The 15,601-nt window shown below is 41.5% G+C and overlaps 1 protein-coding gene across 7 annotated transcripts in view; it reads left to right on the forward strand.

Annotated features, from left to right (window-relative positions):
- The window catches only part of LOC308403440 (protein NLRC3-like), a 63,328-nt gene that overhangs the window by 38,256 nt on the left and 9,471 nt on the right, over nt 1-15,601 (forward strand). For all 7 annotated transcript variants that reach the window (XR_013972906.1, XM_080892852.1, XM_080892850.1 and 4 more), the window contains 2 exons: nt 4,479-4,652; nt 14,772-14,945. Coding sequence is in view for 6 of the 7 variants with exons in the window: in XM_080892852.1 (XP_080748978.1) it covers nt 4,479-4,652; nt 14,772-14,945 (348 nt within the window). In the remaining variant the exon portion in view is untranslated. The remainder of the gene's footprint in view (nt 1-4,478; nt 4,653-14,771; nt 14,946-15,601) is intronic.

Raw genomic sequence — 15,601 nt, forward strand, 5'->3', positions numbered from 1 at the left:
TCATCTTGACCCGTCACCACCAGTTTGGGTTGCCATGGAGTCATATTCAAGTGGGAAAATTTCTCTACCTGTGACTTTAGGTTCATCACTCCCTTTGGCATTACCTCTACCCAGTAACAATAGAGTTGTCCAGCAGTCTCTTAGAATCTGGTCTCAGTTTAGGAAGAGTCTGGGTATCCGGGCTTTCTCACTTCAAAGCCCAGTTGCAGCAAACCACCTATTTGCTCCCTCAATGGCAGATAATGCTTTTCATATCTGGCATAAAAAGGGCCTAAAATCCTTTGCAGACTTATATGAAGATGGACAATTTGTAAGTTTCTCTCAAATATCCACCAAATTTGGCATAGCTGCAGCTCAGTTTTTTCGGTTCTTACAGGCCAGACACTACGTGCAGAGTGTGACAGCAGAATTCCCCCAAATGCCTCCACACAATCCAGTAGATGATTTTTTTAATGGTAAACCCAACCTCAAGGGGCATAATATCAGCCTTGTACAGCTCAATTTCCAATTTACAAGGCTCTTCAGTAGCTGCTGTCAAATCTAAATGGGAACAGGACCTTACCTTTCATATTATGGATGAACTGTGGGACTCTATCCTTGGCCAGGTTCACAATATATCAATGTGTGCTCGACATACACTTATCCAATTTAAGATAGTTCATCGGGGGCATTGGTCCAGGGATAGACTGGCACACATATACCCAGGGGTGGACCCAGCCTGTTTAAGGTGTGGGGGTGCTCCTGGTACATTGTTTCATATGTACTGGTCCTGCCCTTCTTTGTCCACCTTTTGGAAATCTGTTTTCCATACCATGTCTGAAGTCCTGCAGCATCAAATTGAACCAGAGCCACTCTGTGCTATGTTTGGTGCGGTCCAGAATCTGAATCTGTCCAACTCCAGACTCAAAACATTAAACTTTTCATTATTGTTGGCCAGGCGAGCTATACTGCTGAAGTGGAAAGGCTCTTCTCCCCCCTCACACACACAATGGCTAAAAGATATAATGTCTTGTATGGATTTAGAAAAAATAGATATACAGTTCGTGGGTCTAAAAAAATTTTTTATAAACTGTGGTCCCCCTTTCTGGACTTCTTTGAAAGGGCCACAACTACTGTTACTGAGTAGTCCAAGGGAACCCCCCCCCCCCCCCCCCTTGTTTTTTTTCCTTTTCTTTTATGTGTCTGTTTGTTGATTTTTGCTTTTGTTTTTGTTTTTTTCTGTTTGTTTTTTGGTTTAGTTGGGCAGAAGGCTGCCAATTATTTGTTGTTTAACGGTTAGGGTGGGAACAAGATTGAAATTTTGGACCATTCTGAAGCATTTTGTGTTATTGTATACATTGTATTGGAACCTTTGTCTAATAAAAAGACCTTTGAAAGAAAGAGATGAATATGATGTGAAAGTTGTGCTGACACTGTGGATCAGTAGGCCCACACACCTCTATACAGGAAGTCTGGTTCTACTCTTTGTAGAACTTCTGATCCCTGATCCTCTGAGTCTTTCTCAGTAGATAATGCAGAGTTCTGAGCTGATGTGGGTGAGAGGACTCAGGCAGCCTGACAGAGTTGATGTCCAGGTCTTCCCTGCTTGTCCTGATATACATAAACATGAGTATCCTTGCAGGTCAGATCTCATCAGTCACATCTCTTAGTGCAGTTCTCCTCTAGATTGTAGTGGATGTTAAACTAGGATGATTTTAAGAGCCTGGACCGCGGACTCCAAGGGAAGTTATGACTTGGAAAGACTAAACCAACCTATTAGAGGTCTTCGCACTAACATAGATAAATACTCAGATTTACACCTTTAGTGTCTCACAAAGGGTTGAAAAGTGAATGTGCACAGAGAGGTTGGTGGTGAGACGGACACTTCCAGCACTGTAGATGTGTTCCAGATCAGTGTTCATGGAAATAATCCGGGGAGCAGGATTCCTTGATGAATGTCACATCTTCTTAAATGTCTGTGAAGGTTCTCAGTCATCCAGGTCATCATAGTCAAAGGAGCTTGCAAAGAAAAGCGTCTGGACTTCTTTAAGTTGCTTGAAGACGTTTCACCTCTCATCCGAGAAGCTTCTTCAGTTCTAAGGTCAAATGGTGGAGAGTCCCAAATATAAACCTAGTGGGAGTGACCCCCACAGAGGGACAAAAGGACCCCCTGATGATCCTCTAATTGCCTGAGCCAAGGTGTGAAATTGGGTGTGAGACCCAATCAGCCAGAGTTTCGGGTGTGTTCATTGTGAAACCTGGCCCCACCTTGTCATGCGAATTCCTGAGGTCAGATGGCCCAGGATGTGAGTGGGCGTTAAGGCGTCTGGGAAGGGATCTCAAAACTGGATTATAGATGGCAGAGAGTTGGTGTCGTAAACCCCCGCCTCTGTTCAAAGATGGTCGCTCACAGTGGACATAGATGGCTTCTTTCACTCCTCTTTCAAACCATCTGTCCTCTCTGTCCAAAATGTGAACATTGGCATCCTCGAAAGAGTGTCCTTTATCCTTAAGATGCAGATGGACTGCTGAGTCTTGTCCTGTGGAGGTGGCTCTTCTGTGTTGTGCCATGCGCTTGTGAAGTGGCTGTTTGGTCTCTCCAATGTAGAGGTCTGAGCATTCCTCGCTGCACTGTACAGCATACACCACGTTGTTAAGTTTGTGTTTTGGCGTTTTGTCTTTCGGGTGAACCAGTTTCTGTCTGAGTGTGTTGCTGGGTCTGAAATACACTGGGATGTCATGCTTGGAGAAAACTCTCGAGTTAGGAGAGTCCCACACCCAATTTCACACCTTGGCTCAGGTGATTAGAGGATCATCAGGGGGTCCTTTTGTCCCTCTGTGGGGGTCACTCCCACTAGGTTTATATCTGGGACTCTCCACCATTTGACCTTAGAACTGAAGAAGCTTCTCGGATGAGAGGTGAAACGTCTTCAAGCAACGTAAAGAAGTCCAGACGCTTTTCTTTGCAAGCTCCTTTGACTACATCTTCTTAAAGTTATAATCCACAGGGAAGACTGTGAAACTGTCGATCTGATATCTACTCAACCAATCAGGTGTTTACATGCCCTTCACTGATCTTCAGCCCCACCTTATTATCACCCCCTCTCTCTCTTTTACATCTCAATTATCTTCACTTCACATTTCAGTCAGTTCAGATTTCATTAGCACGTTCACTTTAGCATAATCCATTTTAATCCAAACACCTTTCTCTTTAAACTCTGTTTGTCAGTCACAGTATATCCAGTACAATCCTCTTTTTCACTGAGTCACACACATTCAGAGATCAGAGTGTCCTGTGTGTGCTCTCATTCACTCACACTCACTCTCATATGGCTGAAGTCTGTTTGTACACAGGCTAATCTGGGACTCTCCACCATTTGACCCTAGAAATAAAGAAGCTTCTTGGATGAGAGGTGAAAGGCGAAACGTCTTCAAGAAACTTAAAGAAGTCCAGATGCCTTTTTTTCTAAGCTCTTTAGATAACTGCGAACCTTCACAGACACCTCATCAGTGTCACTCTCAGAGCTACCAGCCCTTTGCTACAATCACAAAGCTCTTCATTGAAATCAATGATATCAAAGCTAGAATCAAATGAGTCCAAGTCTTCTGCTGATTCAGCATCACATTCATCTTTGCTCCTTGTCCTGCATCCCCACCATGGACTTCATTCCTTTCCAAGCCAGCCTTGAGTGTCCTTTATTCAGCTCATCCTCTGCTTTACTCTTATACCTGATTTTAGCTGCTTTATCTCTCTTTCGACAAGTTTCTGTGCCTCGATCTTTTTCTTCTCTCCCTCATAACAAGACAGCTTCTTATGACTGAGAACATGTTGGAGTGATTTACTAATCCAGGGCTGATTTTTGGGGAAAATAGTTCCTGTTTTCAAAGTAATCCCCATTTTTCCAAGAATGAAATGTAAGTAGAAATAAATGATCTAAGTGAGAACATGAGCCTTTAAAAAGGCTCTTCTGAGGCTGCTGCCAGTGGTCAAAGCCTCCAACAAAGCTCTGTAAGTACATATGTGATCATAGCTTTAGCTTTTAAATGTTTATTCTAGTTAACACAGATCAGGTGGAACAACTCAAATAAAATATCAAAAATATTAAGTGGTCATCGGTACTCAGTTTGTTCAATACTGAATACATTGGAGCACCAATTGTCCACATTTCTGAAATATTTCTGGGTGTAACTGTCACCAAAGTGCAATTTAGACCTGGCCTGTGGTTGTTATCTAAGTGATAATCATCAATTCTACTAAAACAAATACAAAATAAAGAAGTTTGACACATTCTGTTGATATCAAAAGCACACTGAACAATTCAGTGTTGTTTTACTGCTGTTCTCTCTTCACTTCTTCTCTGATTCTCTCCACATGTTGCTCTGCATCAGTGCTCAGTTTCCTGACAAAACAAGATGAAATATTGCTAAATATAATAGTATCTCATTACACTTCAACATAAGTGTTTTATTTTTGTAATTGTTTATCTGTTATTTTTCAGACTGAGTCACTGTGACCTGTCAGAGAGAAGCTGTGAAGCTCTGTCCTCAGGTCTCAGCTCTCAGACCTCTAATCTGAGACAGCTGGACCTGAGTAACAGTAACCTGAAGGATTCAGGCGTGAAGCTTCTGTCTGAAGGACTGAAGAGTCCACGCTGTACACTGGAAACTCTCAGGTGAGATCAAGCATTTTTCTTTCATCAACTGACAGAATTAGCAGATTAATAATAAGGCAGTCCTCTAATAAGAGGAGAAGTGGAGGTGTTTTGAAGGGCAACGTACTCTTATGTTAACAAGACAGGAAGTAGTTCCTGGGAACTGCTTCCTTTGTTATTGTCTAAGTAGAAACATGATGGTGAAACAGTGATGAGTTTGCAGAGGTGGATCCACAGCACACAACACAACAATGCTGTTGCGTGCTGAAAGCAGACTTCTCACAGATTCTGAGGCTGCAGGTTTCATCACTGTCCAACCAAAATTCACTGAACCAGCAGTAAATGAACGTCCAAAACGACGCTTCATGTTTAAAAAACAGATGATCAGGGGGATTTGTGTTTACATCTTTTTTGTGTGATCTGTTCACCTGCTGTTTCAGCTGTTTGGTGGTTGTTGAGATGGTTTTGTGAACTTTTAGCTGAGATTCTGACGTTTCTGTAGATACCACACATGTCTAATTACTTTGTACAGCATGAATGGCCATAACGAGGTTTTTAACAGTAAGAAAAGTTGTAAAACTTCAGAAAATATAGTTAAAAGTCCAAAACCTTCTACGTCTGGTGGCTTGTGGTAAGGAGCAGATCAAACGAGTAAAGAATTACGTTAAATGGCTTCAACAGCACATTCAGGTCTGTGAGACTCATTCAGACACTGAGCCGTGGCTCTGTGCTACATGCACATATTTCTGCATCTCTGCCATTCAGACACACTTTATATATAGTTTATTTTATGTAGTATTCAATACTGAACTGTACATTTAGTCTTTTTAAAGGCAGCAAGTTTTATTCAGTGTTTTCATAAAAGCCTTATTTCTATCCATTTACTGCTATTAGGAAGAACACGTGAGGTTTAAGACCTGGACCAGTTTGAAACCTTTTGTCCTCCACAGTGGAAAATAGGTGGAAATAAAAATGGGTCTCATTTTAGCCAGCTCCTAATTTTATCAGTTCTACTCTCAGCGTCTCCTGTATATCTCCTGTATAAATGTTGCACTCAGCTTTGTGGTCTCCAATATCACTGAAATGCAGCCAGATGCTGCTCATTTTGCCTTTTCACTCTTTCCTGACACGCTTGCATTTCAATACAGCTCCCATTTCTCTGTGTACTGGTCTCTACCACTACCCTTGCTGTCTATGGGACATTTCCGTCCTCTTTCACATAATGGTATGATCCCAGTCTGTCTCTTAAAGTGTTTGGCCAAATGAAGGGCCGTGCAGAGAGGTTTAAAGGGGCGGGTGCTCAAAGTTAAAAAGGGGCACATTGAACCAGGCTGAATAACAACAACACACATTCATCAAGAATCTAATATGGGAAGGGCAGGGCTGTGTTGATCTGAGACTGTAGACATTAAAAAGTCCATAGGAGAGATGGTAGCTGATTAAACAAGTGTCATGAGATAATAACAAAATGCAAAGATTGGTGACAGCGCTTGGAACCATAAGGCAACAAAAAACCGTGAGAAATAATTTAAGCTCTGCCTGTGAATCACTCTTTGCTTCTCTTCTTCCTTCCATCCCATCATTTCATATATCACTCTCCACTTGCTGTCTATGTGAGAACAAGGCACAACTTGCTATTGCAATAAACTATAATCTAATTATCCACACCTAACAACTCCAGCACTTAATCTAAATGATGACAGAAAAATGTTATAGCACTGCCTTTAGTAGCCTCACACATCTCCTACTGTTTCCTCCTCATGTCCTTACCAGCCATGTCTGCACAATGTTATATCATGGGTAATATTTTTTTTAAAAATCCATCTAAATAAAACACACACATGCACACACACACAGTGACATTTTAGACCTTCTTCAGAATACTGTATATACTATGGGCATCATGGTGCTGATCCAGAATCCTTACATTATTATTTATTACTAGAGCTACAATAATAAAGCAAAGAGGAGGGGGAAGTAATAAATATGAAATTATGTATTTATGATGATTCCATTTGTTTCACTATCCACTCTGTGCAGGGCAAAGCTTATTACATGTTTAAACTGTAGAGATACAATCATTTTACTGCTGTAAAATCCAACTTTTGTCTTCTTTAAAATATAAATCTAATATAATCTGCTTCTTAATGTATGTTCTTTAAAATACAGCGTGTGTTTTTAATATATTATAATTATAATAATGCATAATTATGTGGACATGCATATTAGATCGTTTTTTAGTGAAATATAATCCCCCCAGAAAGGCAGGAAAAGCCCGGAAACTTACTTTAAAACTAAATATGTTCTAAATACTTTAAAACTAAATATGTTCCCGAAAACGGTGACAGAGCTGCAGACCCATGACAGCCTTACACAGGTAGCCAGCAGCTGTGACCAGCACTACTTGTGCAGTTAATAAAAGGACAGGTAATGTTTGTCGCGCTGTTGCACACACAGCACGCTCGTTTGTTTCAGTTCGTCAGTAGCAACAAGACAGCTTACCAACGTGTACGTAATAAGCTAACACTCCTGGGTGCTACACACTACAGTGTGCGCTGTACACCTACTTACTGGTTTTGTCGCATCAGTCTGTGTCTCTGAGTTCACTTGTGTTTCTCCTACAGCTCCGGACCGCTAAAAATGCGCGTGCTCTTTGTGAGCTCGTTCCCGGCTCGTAACCAGCGCGTTCTGCCGTCAAGGGCGATCATTGGTTAGATGTGATCATGTGACTGATGCAAGCCAGATCCTTTTATTTAGCAAAACTGTGATTAATAGTTAAATGTTATTGTTGAGGGGCACAGACAGGACTCCGCACGCACACACACATTAAAAATATATATATATATATTTTTAAAAAGTTGCCCCAACAAAAGGGCACTTTGGGCACCCATCAGGAAACGGGCAGGTGCTCAAGCCCCTCTAGCCCCCCGCACGTGCCTGGCCACATGGTTTGCTCATCAGAATAAAACCTCAGCCGTGTTCACATTGATTATCAGCAAGCCTGAAAATTCATCAATATTTGACATACGAAATTATCTCAAGGCCTAGATTTGGCCCACGGGCCATATGTTTGACACCGCTGGTTTACACAGTTTGGTATTCAATGTACATGTGAGTTAGCTCTCAGCTAACTAGCAGACAAGCTAACTGCTGGGACTGCGTCTTTCTAACAAGAGCGTCAGACACTCAGACTGGTTTCCTTTGTGGATGATGATGTGTTCTCACGCTGATCCTTCATGCTGATGCTGCCATCCACCCACTGCTCCTGGATTCCTCATCATCATCTCCATCAGCCCTCACAATACTCCACCTTCATCAGCTTCATGTTCAGCATGCTGGATGGACAGTAATTCTTTCCATGGGTTATGGTGGGACATTGAGAGCTGAAGTCAAACAGCAGTGAGAAAGACTTTAAGCTGCTGGACTCAGTCACTATATCCTGTTGTCCTCATAGAACCTGGACACACAGACTCACCTGTGACACAGTGACACACAGTGTGGGCTACACACACATTAGAAAGTGGATCAGTCACACTTGTGCAATCATTTGTTGTGCTGGGAAACCATGAACACTTTGAATCACATTAATGGCTTTGTTACAGCAACATTCAATCATGAGTTCAAAAGTAGTGCATTGTGTACTTATTTTAATAGTACTGCAGTATGAGAAGTGCAACATTCAGTGTGCAGAAACAGATCAGGTGCTTTCTAACAGCAGTGTTCCCTTTAACACAGCAGCAGTTCAAATATTTCTGTCAGTCTGAGCTGAAACATGAATCTAATCAAATATCAAATCAAAGTTCTTTGCCTCTGCCAGGACGTTAACATTTGATCTAGTTTTTTACAAAGTTCCCTCAGCGTCCAGAGCCACCAACATACCTTTGATCAACAGCAAGTGAACATTTATAAATGTGTGTTTCCAGAACAGGAAGCAGCAGAACTATTGTTCTGTTATCAGGCAGCAGCACAAACGCTCATCAGCTCATTTACTGTGCAGGACTTTGAGTGTGTGAAGTGTGTGTTTGTGCTGGATTTCCTTTGGAGAATCTCAGTCAGAAACCAGACAAAGAAAAACTCTTTCAACAGTCCAGGTTGAGTTGACAACATGAACTGCATTTATCTTCCTCTGACTTGACATGTTCTTCCTCCTCTGCACCGAGCCAGCTGCTAAGACTCACAAGCTCATTGACATTTTCTGATGATAAAGAAACTCTCTTCTTCTGCACAATATGAGCAGCAACAGAGAAGAAGCTTTCACAGGTACAGATGTTGCAGCTGTGGCCAAGTACATGTGCTTCATGTTGGAGCAGCACTCTAATGGACAGGCCTCTGTACTGATGGTGGGCTCTGCTCTGTAGCCACCACACTGTTCTCAGCTGAGTCTTCCTCCTGTTCACACTCTGATGAAGCACCAACAGGGCCAACTTCTTCTCTGGTGGCTCGGATGTTGTTGCTTCCACAGGTTTCCCTCCAACAACCCTCTGTTCCTGCAGTGAGTTCAGTAAGATCTGGGTAAACACTTGAGCTCCTTGAATCTGGCTCCAGCAGCAGTTTTCACATATACAATGTTGGCTTGCGTGTCTCCAGGTCTGTTCTGAATGTAGACTTGAATTTGACCACGTAGGCGGGGTCATCACCTGAGCTGTCCATCACCTGAGAGAGATGACAAAACACAGAATCACAGAGCATGAAACCAACGTTTCTCCTCCCAGAAGTTCAGTCACAGACCTGCAACAGAAACAAGAGTCAAAGATTCAAATGACGCAGAGCTTTCATTTACTTATATCCACAAACATGTCCTCTACATATTCATGCTGTATTTACACACACATACAGAGGCTGTTTGTCTCTCACACACAGACAGGACACTGAGAAATACATCATGTTAAATATACCTGCAGGCTTCCAGCTGTGCACTTTGTCCCTGTCAGCTGTGATCGCCATGGCAACCTTGGTGTTGTGCGCGATGCAGGGATGTGTTCAAAGGGAGACGTCTGGCAGCAGCATCATATTTGATGCACTATCTGTACTGAGTGTGCTGACTTTATTTCAAATGTCCCACTGCTGTGCAACATGAATCACATGTTCTGCACGTTTCTGTAACTCCCAGGTAACCATGGTTACCCAGCCACGCCCAGTAGTCTCCAGAGAGACCAACAGCTGGTTCATGTTGTAACGCCGTGGCTTTCTTAGTCTCCCCTTTTTCTACAGCTCATGTGTTCTTCTTGTGATGCTGCGTCTTGAGGCTCATACATGCCGTCATTTGTTGATCCTAAGAACGTTCCTCAGACCGACTTCTTCAACAACACAAACCTGCAGTTTGTAGCTACTCACTTCACTGTGGCGTTTGTTAGCTTGTCTTTCTTTGGTTTATCTAGACTCCTCCCACCAGCTGAATCTACGTAGTCTGCCCAAGCCTCCCACCTCTGTTTGTTTGGGTGGTTTGTTTGCTGCCATCAACAGCGTGTAATGCATTTAAGTGATACTTCAGACATGAAGCACTCCGGTGATAAAAAAAACTCAACTTTGCTTCCAGATAACTTTAGTTGTATCAACACTGCCTCCTGGAACAGTTTAAAATGAACATGTCAAAGATCTGTACCTGTCTCCATGTTTCTGTCCCCGCCCCTTTCTTTCTGTCCTGGGTCATGTGAGCGCTGCAGTAGTATTAGGCCCACCCTCAATGCTCCCATTGGCTGAGATGCATAATGATGCCCATTTCAAGCCAGCCCTGATCAACATCCCTCCTGTGACCCATGGCTTTTATATTCAGAGCCAGTGAGCACTTTCACAATAATCATGATTTTAAAAACTGTGATTAAAATAATTGCTGACGTTAATCAATTAATGAGTTAACGAGATTATAACGTCTTCTGTAAGACGCTTTTCTGTCCCCCACTCGTTACCTGTATGAATGGCACCTGTTTGAACTCATCATCTGTATAAAAGACACCTGTCCACAGCCTCAAACAGTCAGACTCCAAACTCCGCCATGGCCAAGACCAAAGAGCTTTCGAAGGACACCAGGAAAAGTATTGTAGACCTGCACCAGACTGGGAAGAGTGAATCTACAATAGGCAAGCAGCTTGGTGTGAAAAAATCAACTGTGGGAGCAATCATCAGAAAATGGAAGACATACAAGACCACTGATAATCTCCCACGATCTGGGGCTCCACGCAAGATCTCATCCCGTGGGGTCAAAATGATCATGAGAACGGTGAGCAAAGATCCCAGAACCACACGGGGGGACCTGGTGAATGACCTGCAGAGAGCTGGGACCAAAGTAACAAAGGTCACCATCAGTAACACACTACAACGGCAGGGAATCAAATCCTGCAGTGCCAGACGTGTTCCGCTGCTGAAGCCAGTGCATGTCCAGGCCTGTCTGAAGTTTGCCAGAGAGCACATGGATGATACAGCAGAGGATTGGGAGAATGTCATGTGGTCAGATGAAACCAAAGTAGAACTTTTTGGTATAAACTCAACTCGTCGTGTTTGGAGGACGAAGAATACTGAGTTGCATCCCAAGAACACCATACCTACTGTGAAGCATGGGGGTGGAAACATCATGCTATGGGGCTGTTTTTCTGCCAAGGGGACAGGACGACTGATCCGTGTTAAGGACAGAATGAATGGGGCCATGTATCGTGAGATTTTGAGCCAAAACCTCCTTCCATCAGTGAGAACTTTGAAGATGAAACGAGGCTGGGTCTTCCAACATGACAATGATCCAAAACACACCGCCCGGGCAACAAAGGAGTGGCTCCGTAAGAAGCATTTGAAAGTCCTGGAGTGGCCTAGCCAGTCTCCAGACCTCAACCCCATAGAAAATCTGTGGCGGGAGTTGAAAGTCCGTGTTGCTCGGCGACAGCCCCAAAACATCACTGCTCTCGAGAAGATCTGCATGGAGGAATGGGCCAAAATAGCAGCTACTGTGTGTGCAAACCTGGTAAAGACCTATAGTAAACGTTTGACCTCTGTTATTGCCAACAAAGGTTATGTTACAAAGTATTGAGTTGTATTTTTGTTATTGACCAAATACTTATTTTCCACCCTGATTTACGAATAAATTCTTTACAAATCCTAACATGTGAATTCATGGATTTTTTTTTCACATTCTGTCTCTCACAGTTGAAGTGTACCTCTGGTGCAAATTACTGACCTCTGTCATCATTTTAGGTGGGGGAACTTGCACAATCGGTGGCTGACTAAATACTTTTTTGCCCCACTGTATCTGAACAAGAATATTTTCAATTCTTTTGGCAAGAATGTATGTAAATAGCTTAAAGTCCTGGTTAAGAACACTAATGGGGAGATAATTTCCACAGTCAAGCCTGTCCTTTCCTTCTTTAGCTATTATAGAAATAGAAGCCTCATTCCAAGATGGGGGAATTACTCCCGTCTTTAAAATAGAGTTGAATGATGTTCTCATCAAAGGAATCAGTACCTCTTTCATTTCTTTATACCAGTCTGATGGGAATCCATCTGGGCCAGGGGATTTATTCGGTTTCAATTTTGTAATAGCTTTTTTAATTTCAAATTCAGATATGTCCTCGATTAGGGTTATATTCTGTTTTTCATTCAACTTTGGTAGGTCGAATGAATCTAAAAAAGATACCTTTAGTGTCCACTCTAGGTTGTGTATATAGTTCTTTGTAGAATTTTAGGAAGGCTGACTGAATATCTTCAAGTTTATACACAATGTTATTTGTTTGAGGGTCCTTTATTTTATATATTGTATTTTCTAATTGTTGTTTTTTTAATTTATAGGCCAGTAATTTAGCAGATTTGCCTCCTACCTCATAGTATCTTTGTTTTAAAAAAACATATTTTTTTGTATTTCACTTGAAAAAATTTCATCAATTTCGTTTTTCTTCTTTTGTATTTCTAGTTGTAAATTTGTAACTGCGCTTATTTTATGGGCTTCTTCAAGATATTGTAGTTGTGTCTGGAGTTTTCTTAAATGCTCATTTCTCTTCTTTTTAAAGTTAGCGCTGTAACCTATGAGTTTTCCTCTTGTCACTGCTTTTAGGGCGTCCCATAGAATACTCGGGGAAACTTCTTCATTATTATTTTCCGCTATATAATCTATTATATCTTGACTAATTTGTCCTTTCATCGTGCTTAGAATACTTGTATTTAATCTCCAGGATGTAACTCTTCTTTCGTATCCAAGCACTACTTCCAGGTACATTGGGGCATGATCCGATAAATCCATCACTCCTATCCTGCAATTGATCACCCTGTTAAAGTCTTTTTGGTACATAAAAAAATAATCCAGTCTAGAATAAAATGAATGAGGGTGAGAAAAAAAGGTATAGTCCTTCTTGTTGCGGTTTAGTTCTCTCCATACATCTATGAGCCCTACGTCCTTTAAGATTAATTTGATGTTTTTGGTTGTTTTATTCAATCCCGGGGCGTGTGGGTTTGATGAGTCCAAGGACGGGTTGAAGCGAACATTCCAATCTCCTCCCAAAATCAGAGTACCTTGTGCCTCTCCAACAATCAGTTCAAAAACCTTTTTGAAAAATTTTATCTCTGATCCTGGGGGAGCATATACATTTATAAGAGTAATCAGTATCCCCTCCAGGTACCCTTTGACTAACACAAACCTCCCCTCCTTATCATTGATTTCTTGGATGCATTCAAAATTTAACCTACTAGAAATTAGAATTACCACACCCCTTTTAGAGCTCTGAGGGCAGGAAGAGGAATACTGATTAAATTTCCATTTCTTTAATTTATCATGTTCAAGCTTTGATAAGTGAGATTCCTGTATAAAGGCAACTTCTATTTGTTCTCTTTTTATTTTTGACATAATTTTACTTCTTTTAATATGGCTCCCCAGGCCATTTACATTAAATGACACTATTTTAGTTACCTTACAGGGCATTAATGTACGACCTTATATAATTCCAATCTCTGTACATAGCCAAAGATCGAAAAGTACTCCCCCAGAACAGAAAAAAGAAGAAAAAAAAAGAAAAAAAAAAGAAAAAAACATTGTACAACGAAAACATATAATCATGTTGACTTCCAAAAACATAATCGCTATATTAGCTATATTTGGTGAGGGAAAAACTCTTCTGTCCACTTGTGGAAGAGTGCCCTCTCCGGCACACAGGCCGAAAGCCCAGTGGTCTGTAGGGTCCAATTTATTGTGCAAATAAATGACCCGACTTTAATGTAATTTTATATGCCCTCTTTATAAGATTAACTAATTATATAACAAAACAAGTTAATCGAAATAAAATTCATATACTCAGTTCATCTTAGGTCTCAATATTCTTGAGTTTACCTCTAGTATAGTGCTCCATCACACACTTGCTGTTTATCCACTGTCATCTTGGTGCCTAAATATCTGAAGGCGTTCCTTGAAACCCAGTTTTGGGGTCGAGTTTCCACCTTTCTTCTTCGTACTTGTTTGCCAAGTCTGCTGTTTTATTTGATCCAAGAATGAGTTTCTGTCTTTCACAACTTCTGTTTATATTCTTTATGATCTCTGGCACCAGTTCATCTGTAGGCTGAGCTCAGTCCATCCATTTAGTGAAATGATGTTTAAAGGTCTCCTTGTTGTGTGAGCGTGCACAGATCCTGAAGCAGAAAGCCTGGGTTACAGAGAAATGATCATCACTGTGATGATGCTCATCATCTCCGACTGGGATGGGACTGTTGGTGGACTTCCCATGATGCTCTGCTTTTTTCTCCCCTCTTTTCACTCCTGATGCTTTTATATGTCACTACTGCATGTCCTTAACTTTTGTCTTCTCTCTCCTTAGTTTGTGTTTTGTTCTTGTCTCTCTGAGCTCATCTCTTCTCTTTCCCCTCACCCTGCAACCAGTCATGGTAGATGCTCCTCCTGGAGCCTGTTTTCACTGGGAGGATCTTTGTGTCAAAGGGAGTTCTTCTTCCCACCATCACCAAGTGCTGCTCACAGTCGATTGTCTGATGTTTGGGGCTTTCTCTCTAATATTGGAGGCTGTTACCTTACACTGTTAAACAGCTTCAGATGACTGTTGTTGTCTGTTGGGTATTGTCACTTATAAATAAAGTTACATTGAATGGATGTAAATGAATAGATGTTATTGTGACAAAGAGAAAACGGTTGTTGACAGATAGATTGTTTTTGTGTGTCTGCAGTCTGTCAGGCTGTCTGATCACAGAGGAAGGCTGTACTTCTCTGGCCTCAGCTCTGAGCTCCAACCCCTCCCATCTGAGAGAGCTGGACCTGAGCTACAATCATCCAGGAGACTCAGGAATGAAGCTGCTGTCGGCTGGACTGAAGGAACCAGGCTGGAGACTGGACACTCTCAGGTATGAAGAATGTCTGATAGAGGAGGAAGAGCTGGAAGCATTTGCTGTGTCTTTCACTCACTTCCTGTTTGTTTCCTGCAGATGACACATGAACAATCACACATGCAGGAATATTTTCAGGGACAGACACACTAGTCTAGCTGGATAGTACGTGGATATTTATGTATTTATGTCACTCATGGAAGCCTATTTAGCATTAACGTCTCACATCATTATAACACAAGAGAAAAGGGTATTAGCGTTAGCTACTAATGCTTATTCACCTCAAATTAGCTTTAGCTGCTAATGGTAGCCTACTTAGCATTAACTCCTCACTAATATAATGCTAATTCACATCAAATTAGCAATAGCTGCTGATATTGTTATAAGGAAAGAGAAAACGGTATTAGCATTAGCTGCTAATAATTATTCACCCTAATTAGAATAAGCCGCTAAAAGCAGCCTACTAAGCATTAACTCCTCACATTGTTGTTACCCAACGGAAAAGAGTATTAGTATTAGCTACTATCATTTTTAATAAGTAAGAGAAAACAGTGTTAGCATTATTGAATAATGCTAATTCACACTAAATTAGCATTAGCTATTTACAACAGCATACTTAGAATTAGCCCCTCACATTGTCAAAAAGTAAGGGAAAACAGTATTAGCATTAGCAC

This window comes from Rhamphochromis sp. 'chilingali', assembly GCF_963969265.1.
Source record: "Rhamphochromis sp. 'chilingali' genome assembly, chromosome: 1".
NCBI classification, from domain to species: Eukaryota; Metazoa; Chordata; class Actinopteri; order Cichliformes; family Cichlidae; genus Rhamphochromis; species Rhamphochromis sp. 'chilingali'.